This window comes from Colias croceus, chromosome 25 (genome assembly GCF_905220415.1).
Source record: "Colias croceus chromosome 25, ilColCroc2.1".
NCBI classification, from domain to species: domain Eukaryota; kingdom Metazoa; phylum Arthropoda; class Insecta; order Lepidoptera; family Pieridae; genus Colias; species Colias croceus.
Genome location: NC_059561.1, coordinates 3,501,902 through 3,515,075, shown reverse-complemented (window position 1 = coordinate 3,515,075; position 13,174 = coordinate 3,501,902). Strand labels below are relative to the sequence as shown.

At 31.1% G+C, this 13,174-nt stretch overlaps 1 protein-coding gene across 1 annotated transcript; it reads left to right on the top strand.

Annotated features, from left to right (window-relative positions):
* The first annotated feature begins 2,725 nt into the window (after positions 1-2,725).
* On the top strand, positions 2,726-5,269 carry LOC123703112 (serine protease inhibitor dipetalogastin-like). Its single transcript, XM_045651000.1, has 3 exons — positions 2,726-2,758; positions 3,870-3,957; positions 4,883-5,269. The coding sequence occupies exons 1-3, from the start codon at positions 2,731-2,733 to the stop codon at positions 5,046-5,048; spliced, it is 282 nt and encodes a 93-aa protein (XP_045506956.1). The 5' UTR covers positions 2,726-2,730; the 3' UTR covers positions 5,049-5,269.
* The last annotated feature ends 7,905 nt before the right edge of the window (positions 5,270-13,174 follow it).

The following is a 13,174-nucleotide window of genomic DNA, read 5'->3' as shown; positions in this document are numbered from 1 at the left end:
AGAGCATATTAACGTAACTAAATATGAAATTTCCACACGACTATGTAAACAACGTAGTACGTATGTCTATCGGATAAAAGAGATATAATCCGCTCGAATAAAATCACATTTAACACAAGATAAGGCTCGTACAAACGTAAAACGGGTCCGAAACAAAAGGTTGAAATCACGTAATTTAGCAATATTCGTGAAACATTTTTCGCAGAAGTCAACGAGGTAAAATACATGAATACGTTCAAAGGACATTATCAATCTTTTATATAAAATTATCGTCAGGAACGTATCGTTTGCAACATAACGGTACGTTCACACAGTGTCGTGGTTTCTACCGAATCGGTTTTTTGCAGGATTCGGTTTATAGAGGTACCAGAATTGCACTGAATAAGTTTACGCATGCATTCTGTTTCAAGACACGGCAAAATAACCGAATCTTGCTGAAGTTGAGTTCCGATTTTGCGATTACCAACCGATCCAGCCGTACTGAAAATTTAGTGCAGTGGTAGAGCGCATTCAACAGATGCATTGTTACACATGCGTTCTTGCTAAAAAAGAGCCGGATGTTACACATGGGATCTTGATACAAGGCCGTCGGATACGACAATGTAAGATGTTCTGTGTGGATACAGCGTTTTTCCCAGATCCGATGAAAATAAGTTTTGGCAAATCGTGGCTCCGTGTGAACGTTACGTGCCCTACCGTCATATTTCCTGAATTTTTATAATACACACTGTTTAGGAGATCTTATTTTGCAAGAAATATTATATTATTAAGGACCTTTGTCGGTTGTTTATTAGACGTGTGTACTTTTATGAGCTAGCGAGGTAACAAAAAATGGTGATTTTTTATCAGGCTAGTCTAATAAGTTTTGGGTCTAGACTACAAAGAGGCATACAAGATTAGGTTATAACATATTGTAATCTTTAAGAAATGGAACGAATAAAGTAGAAAATGTTATTTTCAGTTACGTAACTTTTGGAAATTAGATTTCTACAGCCATCTCTACTAATTTTGGTTGAACATGTACCGTCAAAAACGGATCTAATTACTGAACTATGAAACAGTGACAATACATAAAAATATTATTTCAAAGTTAAGTACCTACTACAAATTTAATCATACAAAATTTTTATAAATAACAATCTCTGACCACTAAAAGACCACGTAGTACAAGAACCACCTCCAAGTTGCCCGAACTCTTTCACCATATAACATGATTCGATCTCAAAACTCTGTACCGTTTTATTATAAATTGCTCCCCCATCCTACGATCGATCAAGCTTCGGTTCTCAACTCAATGGATTGAGATAAATGTACTCTATTCAAAGTTATATAGCTGGAGAATCCGACTCAGAAGTTTTTGTTGTTGCTTGTATTAATATGTGGTTGATGATTGATTGGAAATTGTTAAGGCTGTGCGTTGTCAATGTACAAAGAAGTAGTTGTAATGTATAGATAAATATAAATTGAGTTCACGAAACATTTTTTTACGTATCTTAAAAACTTATATTTAATTTTAATGTATGTGATAACATAATATTATATGCGATGTCTTATTTACAAGAAATGCTGGCAAACTTGTGACAAACTATTATAAAAAATGTTGGTATATTTTTTATATTCTTAGAATAAGGAACCTCTCTTTTTGACTTTGGTAATAATAAGTCCCACATAGTCATAAGTCATCATTAAAATAATACTATGTTACTTGAATTTAACAGAAAATAAATTTTAGAAAGGTATAAAACTAAAGTACATTCTTGTTTATAAGTATTACCTATATAATATAATTTAAAAACACACAAAATAAAATGCATTTTACTTGCGTGACAACCCTGTTCAATTTATTCGAACAGAATACAACGCACAACTCAATAGGTTATTCATTCCTGTCTTTATTAAATGCCTTATAATGCGGAATCCGTTTTCAATATAAAATTATCACGTCATTTCATAAAGTAGACGTCGTTAGATGTGTATTGAATATCATTATCACTCAGTATGAAGACCGATGGGGGAAGTATTGATTATGTAATAATGCCCTGTTTTTATTAGGGTTGTGCAAAATAGAAATATTTGATTTATATATTACTATTTTTCCGCCCGCGCCTTCGCCCGCTTTGCCTAAAACCTAATTGCCTAAAAATTATATACTAAAACTTTCCTCTTGAATCAATCTATCTATAAAAAAACCATCAAAATCCGTTGCGTAGTTTTAAAGATTTAAGCGTACAATGCAGTGATTATTATATATCATCGGTATATTATTATTACGTGGAGATAGAGATATACTTTATGCCTTTTCCGAAAGATATACCTAATAGCGAAATATTAGGTAATCTTTTTTTAATGTAATTTATTGTGTGTGTGTTTTTATAAATTATCGCATACGTCTTCCCTATAAAATTGGAGTACCTACTTGTGTTAAATAATTATTGTAAAGGAAAAATATATTTCAAAGTAAGATTTTTCCGAATGGTCGACGTTTTGATACAGATAACATTGATTATATTACGTTCAAGCAATAAAATTATAATGTTAATTTTTTTATTACAAAAATAACATACCTAAATCAACAAAGACGCTCTATAAGATAATATTGTTATTTTAATCCCATGAAAGTATCGGAACTAATTGAATACCAATAACTGCATATTGATAATAGAAATGTTTTCTTATCTTCAATAATTAATTTCATGCAATTCAGTATCAGTTTTTAAAAGTCTCGAAGAGATGTGGCAGTTGATTCAATTTTTTCTCTGTAAGATTTTTTTAACTCTTTCTTATTCCTGTAAACTCTTACAAAATTTCAAGGTCACGTCATGGCAATACTGTCACGTCATGGATTAAGGCAATTTTAGTATTTTTGAATCTTAACAAAGAAATTTCACTTCTGACACGTGTGCTCGGCAAACATGCTCCTTTTTTACTACCGCTGTTTGTCTAGCAAGGCTGTTAGTTTTAAAAATAGTTAGAACCCTATTTCTTCACACATTTTTTCCATAAAACTTCAATTATTTACTAGATTTCAAAGAAAAACCCGCATAGTTCCCATTCCTGTGGGATATCATATGTCTATGTCTTATTTTGGGTCTTCAGCTACCCACATACCAAATTTCATTGTAATCAGTTTCGTAGTTTTTACGTGAAAGAATAACAAACACCCATCCTCACAAACTTTCGCGTTTATATTAGTAGGATTTATAATTTTCTTATATCTAACATGTGGTTTAAAATATGCTTTTATTTAAGCTATCCTAGAGGCTAAAACTAAATTAGATGAGCATGTAAGTTGATGTCTCTCAAGGGGTTGTGTGAAGATTAAGGTCTAGTCTTAACTTTAGGTAACTTTAACTTTAAGTGTATTTAACAGTTTGCTATGGGAGTAGTGTAAAACTAATTGGGTTAATGTAGTATTATAATTAGATATAGTTTGATATTTTGTATTCAATTGTTTTTAATGTATGTTTCGTTTAGTATAGTGTGTGAAAGTTAAAAGAATGTGCTTCCTTCACACACGTATTTTAGTTCTGTAACAAAATGGCTACTTGCATTTTAGGTACACGCAATTCTCATACATGATTTCTTCTTTGAAATATTTAATGCAAAGTTTTATACAAATTTAAATTATAAATAATAAATTTAAATTACTTATTGCGAGTTATTAAAATACAAATTATACTTGTTTAATTTGTTCAGTCGACATAACATTGATTTGTTTCACAAGTCCCTGTCTCTACTTAAAAGACCAAAATTTACCACAATTTACAGTATACTATCAGATACTTAAATTTAAAACTATGTCCACATACAGTACAGAAATGTTTACATGCTACAGTCCAAAAAAGTAAAAGAATGCTTACAATTTTCAGGTTTAGCCCTGGTAATGTCAGCCTTGTCTGGTATATCGCCTCGACGCCGAAGTATGCTGAATAGAAGATATAAAATGCAAAGATTGGGGTAAGTTAAACAGAGAAATTTTACCTGATATATAATATAAAATAAATAAAAAAATGTATTATATAAAGGAAAAAGAAATGTGTAAACCCATTTTTATTGTGGACCAAGTAATAGAGCCTAGAGATACCTTACATAATATTATTCATAAAATATAACAATTTACCGGCCCCGAATCTGCCCGAGTAGTAATTTTTGTTAGTATTCATATTTTTATCAGTTTTCCTAATCCGAATTAGAGATATTTAACATTTTTTAACATCCATTCAGTCATTCTTTAGTTATAGGTAAGTAAATAATTCGAGGTATCCTATTTAAAAGTATAGTTTCGGGTAAATTTTAAAATTTATAGAAATAGAGTGGTAAGCAGGTAGGTCTAAGGCATCGCTGCGGTAATGTGAAAGACGCGGATTCAATTCTATTCTGTCCTCATGATCAAGTAGATTTTCTACTATAAACTTTTTCAATTAATTAGCCCGAGAGAGTTTATATTACTATTTTTACCTTTTCGTAGTAAATACACTAGCTTTGTTACTGTTGAAAGAAGAGGAAGCAATACAATGTGTCACTTTCCCTAACCTTCATCCCTGACTCCTGAGTTAAATGTCTAACAACATCTGACGTAGGTCCTACTTCCCCCGGCTATGAATGACGTCTTTATACGTGTTAGATTATGAAATATACCTATTATAGAGTAACTTTAAATAGATTTAAATTCGTTTAGAATTAATGTAGCTTTCTAGCGGTGAATGTTTTAAAGCTAAATAGGTTTTTAGCCGTTACAGACTTGGAATTACAAAAACGTTAATATACTTTTTAGTTAACATTACATCAAGCTTTTTATGTACAGCATTTGTGAATGCAACACTTATATTAAGTTTTATGAAGTAATAGTGTATATAATAGACTTATTATATGAATGTTCTAGCAACGAAACAACAGAGGAGCCCATACAAAACTGCATGTGTTCAAAAATTTACGACCCCGTGTGTGCGTCCAACGGAAAATCTTACTACAATCTCTGTCAGATGGAATGCGAAAATAAACTTGAGAATGTGTATGTCGTGCATCAAGGAAACTGTATACCTTTTTAAAATATGTTTCTCTACTTCCTGATATGTGGGGATTAGTTTATCTGTCAGTTATAATGGCAAATAATGCCAATACAAATTGTCTCTGTATGGCCAATTTCACCACTTTCAGTCATCATGATGTTTAGCAGTTTTAATTTTTGTGCTAGACGAACAATATTCATTTTTATTTTTCCACTCTGGAATGAATACTGCTTAAAGACATCATGGTAACTGTGAGAATATTCCTGACCATTATTAAATGGAATATTCTCACATATTATTAAATATGTTATTTTATTTTTAATTTAGTTCATAGTGAATTTGAAAAAATATTTAAAGTTAAATCTTTAAATATTACCAAGGATTTACCATTTAGTAAATGGGCGACACCTAGCATACATAGGTGTAGGATTGTTCTTTATGAGTTATATGGTATGAAGCAATATAATAAAGATCCATCTTTTCTTAGTTATGTTAGAAATTACTCAAAAACTTTTAAAATTGTTTGTTTTACTGCGAAGCGTTTGTATATCAGGGATAAAATACGCGACTCGGATAATAAAGTTAAAACAGTTTGGTCTATTATTAATGGTGAAATGGGTAAAAGCAAATCAAGTAATACCATAAAACTTGTAAATAATGGCATGGTTATTGACAAAAATGCTGATGTTGCGCTTGCTTTTGAAGATTTCTTTAGTAGTGTCCCTGCTAGCATTACTAATAATTTAAATTCGTCTTCAATACTTGCAGAGACCTTTTTGAGGGACCATGTTGCGGGGTGCAGTACATTATTTGAATTGCGTCACGTAACTGCTAATGATATTGTTACAGCATTTAAGACACTTAATTTAAAAAATACTTGTGATCTTTGGGGAATGTCCGTAAATTTAGTTAATAATATAATAGAAAATATTGCAAACAATTTAGCTTTCATATTTAATAAGTGTTGTGACTATGGTACATTTCCTAATTTACTAAAGCTTAGTAAAGTTATACCTCTATTTAAAAAAGGTGATCAAGAAGACTGTAACAACTATAGACCTATCTCGATTTTACCAACATTAAGTAAAGTTTTCGAAAAGTTAATATTAAACCAATTGACTAGTCACTTTGCTTCTAATAATTTGCTGCACACCAAACAGTTTGGTTTCTCAAAGGGGCGCTCAACCACAGATGCTGGAGTTGCACTACTAACACATATATATAAGGCATGGGAAAACTCAAAAAATGCTTTGGGGATATTTTGTGACCTCTCCAAGGCATTTGACTGCGTTGAACATTGTACTTTATTGCGTAAACTTAATCACTATGGGATTAAAGGACAAGCTCAGAACCTCATAGCCTCATACCTTCATGATAGGATACAAACTGTAGTTGTTAATGGAGAACGTTCTAGCGGTGCGTCAATTAACATTGGTGTTCCACAAGGATCTATTTTAGGACCCTTCTTGTTCTTGGTATATATCAATGATCTACCTTATTATTTACAGGATAGGTGTGAAATAGTTCTGTTTGCAGATGATACCTCATTAATATTCAATGTGGATAGGCATGACCCAAATGTTGACGAAGTGAACAGTACTCTTTTACACATATCCGACTGGTTTACTGCTAATAATTTATTATTAAATGCCAAAAAAACAACTTGTGTTGAATTTTTACTACCTAACGTTAAAAAGTTGAGCAGAAATATTACCTTGAACGGGGAGGTATTACACCCTACAGAATCGACTGTATTTCTTGGGTTAACATTGGACGAGAAACTACAGTGGGGAGCCCATGTCAACACCGCTGCAGGTAAGCTCAGTTCAGCAGCATATGCAGTCCGAAAGGTAAGGCATCTCACCGATGAAGATACAGCTAGATTGGTTTATTTCAGCTACTTTCATAGTATTATGTCCTATGGAATTCTACTATGGGGCAGGGCAGCAGATATAGAAACTATATTTATCTTACAGAAAAGAGCCATTCGCTCTATATATAATTTACGTGCTCGGGACTCACTAAGAGATCTCTTTAAGAATACTGGTATACTTACTCTACCATCACAGTATATATTTAATAATATTTTGCATGTACACAAAAACGCCGACTTACACACAAGAGTAGGAGATAGACACTGTTATGGCACAAGGAACAGAAATAGAATTGAAATGCCATTTTTCCGATTAGCTAAAGTTAAAAATTCATTTATGGGTCAAGGTATACGCTTTTACAATAGAATTCCTCATAATATTAGAGAGTTTAGTAGTTCTAAATTTAAAACTTATATAAAAAATGTACTAGTTCAGAGAGCGTACTACAGTATTCAGGAATATATGGACGATAAAAACCCATGGAGGGTTGTCGCGTAAAAACCACAGGACAGTTCTTTGTATATTATGATATAATATTATGTATTTAGATATAAGTTACATATTATGTAATATCGACATGATTTTAAAAGAGCAACTATGGAGTTTCTTGCCGATTCTTCTCCATAGATCACTGCTTTCCGAATCGGTGGTAAATGTTAAAATAATTATGTAATGACGATTCGAAAGTGCTACTAAATAGTAGTCTAATTGAATAAATAAATGTTTGAGTTTGAGTTTGAGTTTATGAAGAATCAGTAAAATAAACTCTGAGTTTTTTGTACTCTACAAGAGTATTATCTAAAAGCTTAAATAAAATACTAAAGCTATAATATTATTGTCGTTTTATTTTTCTTTTAAGATTAATAAATTATAATTATAAGAAAATTTATCATCTATTCCTTAGATGTATTCCCCTGGTAAATCATATACATAGACTTATGCATAAACGGGCCCTGAAAGGAGCAAACATGTTATCCTTCGACCTAAAAGTTATAAATGAGCTCACGATTTTATATGAACTGCGAATCGGTTATATTAGGTAATGTTATATTGGGTATATTTATATGGAGATTTCATAGAGCCTACAATTTGAATATAAGAAAATGTTTATGACTTTATAGTAAGAGTCATATAGACTTGTTTAAACAAAAACTAAGCAACGTATTTGGATGAAATAACGTATGCAGATAGTTTATTAATAAAATAAATGAAGGCAAGAAAGACGCGGGTTCGAATCCCGCCTCGTGATCGATTGTTTTTCTATTCTTTAAATATGTATCATTTTATACATAAACTAGATTTCCGCCCGCGGCTTCGCCCGCGTTTGCAAAGGAAAACCCGCATAGTTCCCGTTCCCGTGGGATTTCCGGGATAAAAACTAACCTATGTGTTAATCCAAGTTACCCTCTATATGTGTGCTAAATTTCATTGTAATCGGTTCAGTAGTTTTTACGTGAAAGAGTAACAAACTGCAGCATTATAAAGTGATACATCCATCCATACATACTTACAAACTTTCGCCTTTATAATATAATATATTAGATAGGTATTAGATTTATTTAAATGTGTATTGCGACTATGTTACTCAAATTTTTAGAAGTCTTTTGCAAAATTTTGTTACAAATACCATTCAAAAGTAGATTAGTTTTTCAAGAGTTTATTGCTTCTCATCATATGAATCTTATATATAGTTACGTCTTATTTACTTACATATTCAAATCTTATAATTATTCAATTCTACTTCTCTAAGAAATGCATTCATTATAAACATTTCTATAAAACTAAAATAATATTCTGTTACGCCAATTAGTTTCGCAACTCAAAGCAAAGATAGTTTAAAACTTTGCAAGTTTATTGCGGCGTTTCTCAGTAATTGCTGAGATTATGTCATCGCTGAGACTCGTTTCGTCTTTTGTTTGAATTCGTTGTATGATATAGACCGTATTATATAACATCAAAGGTAATTAATTAGTTCTTATTGGTTAATTTATAAGTGTTTAGGGAGAGGTTGTTTACATTTCGCCGAGACCGCCTCCTTGGTACAGTGGTTGACGCGTGAGCGTAGCACCGAGGGGTCCTGGGTTCGATTCCCGGTTGAGAGGAAGAAAAAAAATTGTCATGCATGTTAGCGCGTTTAATTTAACGATAAAATTATATTTTAAAAGTAAATCAATTGATTAACTTAATTAATTATTTAGACAATAATCAACTGAATAAAAGTATTAACAATCATTTAATTATCAAGTTATAATAATATTTCATGTCGTATTCAAAATAACGATCAAAACAACAAAAATAACACCTGCGCTGACTCACAGAGTCACGCCACTCGAATAGTTGTTTTGATCGTCCTATAAATGACGGTCGTCTGCACTTGCGAGTCATTCTTGTCTTGACTTTGGTCGAGTAAAGATGTCTAAGAAATATTATATCAGTATTTAATTACGTAATACAGCCACGCTCTAACATGCATATAATAGGGGGACACGGGACTTCACTTTTATGTTTACGTTTCGATGGTTATTTTAGGTGATTCTGAAGAAGATAATATTATGATTCTTTTTGTTGCACTTTACTGTTTGATATCGAACTTCTGCAGCCATTTGTACACATAATTTGTTGAGAATGAAGCGGGTTATGTACAGTTTTTGCATGAGAAATAAAAAGAGGGCGAAGGTAAGAACGTCTTTTCTTAAGAAGAACTTATACACATGCGTGAAAGCGAATTTGTGACTACAAATAAATAATTAAATCTCATTATACTATATCGTATGTTTTATATAACTTATTAAATAAAAATATATTATCTATACATTTAGTTTTGTTTTAATTAATAATTGAACTATTTTAAAAAATAAACTAGTTAGAAGAACTAGTTATTTGCCACGGTACCTATAACCTGAACTGAAGCACTCAACACTAATTTAGGTTCTTTTTGAGTTTGAATCACCAAAAAAACGCATATTTTTATGATAACCGATGCTTGCTATTTTAATACACAATCATTTATTTAAAAATGCATGCTATAAATACATACAGTTTGCACGTGTTAAAATTTCTATAAAATAAATATCAGTCTAGATTGTGCACTATTTGTGCAATATGACCTTGGCCTATAAAAATAAAACTGTAACAAGATAGGTCGTGACTATGCATTTATTCGAGTAATTAAATTATGCATTTTGTATACGAAGACATTATTGGCATTAATGAATAGAGGGCCTTATTTATTTATTTAATTTAATTTAGATTTTCATCCATATAATTGTTTGTATACCTTAAAACTATGTTGGTATTATATATATTATTATGGTTTATGACCTTTTTGTGGATGCTTTTTTAATTAAGGAGTATTTTTATAGAAGCTTGATTTTTGTAGTACAAAATTAGTTTGATTCTCTATATTTTGTTAAGTAAAGGACTAAGCAATAACTGACAGTGGAAATAACTTATAAAAATAATAAGTTAGGAAACAACTTGAATATTTTCAAACTAGGTATATGACTTTTACAGCTTTTTTAGTTAAGTAAGCTTTCACGAGTTGTTATTAATTAGTGTATTTTTTATTTAGCCACTTATCGCAACGCAATGCATTGGATTAAAAAACAAAAATATTTAATAAAATATTTACTATGTAGATGTAATTTTTAGAAAGTGGCACCGAACTACTGAACCAATTTTCTTTCACCACTACAAATCTACTTTATTCCTACATAACATAAGCATTCTATTATTAAACCTTTTTAACAAGTCAACCTTTGTAAAGTGGCTGTTTAAAAACACAGCTTTTCATCAGGGACTTTAGACGGAACAATAACATTTCCGCCTGAAATAACTTGAATGTTGAAATGTATGGACGAATGAGATAAACATATTCGTTACCAACGACCCAGGTGTACGGTAAAAATTATTATACTAATTCCACGTGACATGCCTGAACGATTATTTTTATTATAACCGGGCTGGGCAATTTGTTAAAATGTTACATTATGCTGAAGATTTGGGTTATAGTATTTCCTGTTATAAACGAAAGGTTTTTTGGTTGTACATACATCTTCATAAACATTAATGACTATTATCTCATAAGATCACCTGATACGAACTATATAAAAAATACATGAATTCTAAAATTAAGAGTGTGGCGAGCACACGTGTGAGAAGTGAAACTTCTTTGGCAAAATTCAAAGATACCAAAATCGTCGCCTTTTACTCAACGCGCCTAAAGAAGTTATACTTCAAAACAATTTGTAGTAATTAAGACTACATTAATAACACACTTAACGCGAGCTGTATCCTTATAATATTTTATCCTGGAAACATTTACTCCGGTCAGAAGTTGATTATTTATTAATACGATGCGGTGTATTAGATGGATGAGAAACAACTGCTTCAGTCGTTTCATTATAATTATGTATTATTATTATATGGTTATTATCAAACTTGTAGTTAATAAAAGTAGAGTAGTGTAAAGCAAGGACAGAAATGGACTGGACGATAAAACACAGATTACTTTAAATTAATTATGATCTGATATTATTCTTTAAAAACTTCAATCACAATTTTTAAACACACTCTATCTTGCGTTAATTTATGATTATTATAATATAGTTAATTGTAGTTAAACAATTCCAATATTTTCGAACACATTGAAAAGCAACGAAACTATTGTCCCTATCAAAATATTATAAAACTCGCTAGAACGTTCAGACAGATTCGGAATTCAATTAAATTAAAATGCAGATATGACCCACTTGAAAAGAACCATTTTCCTACATCATTAGGTTGTTGAACGAAAGTGTCTGTTCATTTATTTATCGTATAGATTTAGTAGAATCTTCCTCGTTCCGAAGTCCATTATTTATTTAAGCAATTTGTCTTAGTGATTCCCTCGGAGTGGATCTTTCTATTCTTAATATTGTTAACTAACTCGTATCTGCGAGATTTTTACTTCAGAGAAAGTTGTATGTAATATGGTCTTTAATTGGACAAATTGGGTCACTAGTAATTCAGGTTTTGCTTGTTCATAGAAAGAATTAGGTGACTAGCCCAAACCGAATGAAATTGTTATTATGTATGTACGATAAATTAGAAAATAGCAGTACACACGCTTTCCTCGGCCAATACATGTTAGTCCACGTACGTACCAAAACACAACCATGAGGAAAGATTAAAAAAGGTACGTATTATGTAATAATGTCTGTGGTAGAGGCAAGATGATCATTCAGGTGATATATTCTAAATTACTCTTTATTTCTTAATGAATAAGAAATATTTTCGGGTCACAATGTGGATTAACTTAATTCTGAGATACGATTGAGGTCGCACTTAATGTCCCTAAAGGTCAAGCTCTATAACATTGAGATATTGAAAGATCTAGCTTGCTTCTATATCGTGTATCGAATTTACAAAATATCACAAGAAATGTTACATTTATTAACCGACTTCAAAAAAAAAGGAGGAGGTTATCAATTCGACCGGTATGTTTTTTTTTTTTTATGTATGTACACCGATTACTCCGAGGTTTCTGAACCGATTTACGTGATTCTTTTTTCGTTCGATGCGGGATGGTGTCGAATTGGTCTCATAAAAATTTTATTCGGATAGGCCCAGTAGTTTTTATTTTATGAGCATTTTGTCTGTAGGTATTTGTGAATTTTGCAAGTGCAAGTTTGAAGTCGGTTGTTTTTAACGCAGTTATTACTTGTATTTCTAGTAATATAATTTAAACTATACTACCTACTTTTGAACGAATTATTTCTGTCTCCTTGTTTCTATATTTTAACCTATTATATATATATATATATGACTCTTTTAGTCTAAAATTTCTTGTACTATATAAATAATGAAATATTTAAAGCGTTTTATACAAAGAAACATAATAATGTATTCTATCTATGGGCTATCTTTCAATGGCTAAAACTAAATTCAATATTGTGGTTTTACCTGTGTTCTGACCAGTCCCAGTCAACCGCCCCGGCTTCGCCCGTGGTATATTATGTTTACGTTCTCTTTCCATAAGAATCATCCTAGTACTTCAAGGAATATTATAAAAAAATTATAAACGAAATCAGTCCACCCGTTCACGCGTGATGTCGTGACCAAGGGAAATAGAGATTCATTTTTATTTATTTTATAGAGATAGAGCAACAAAATTTAGTATTTTATTTGTAATCAAAAACAAAATTGCCAAATAATTAGGACTAATTATTATTAAATTACTTTGTTTCATCAACACGTTGTTTTATTTGGGAATGATATAGAAAATAACAATAATGATTATATTTGAATTAA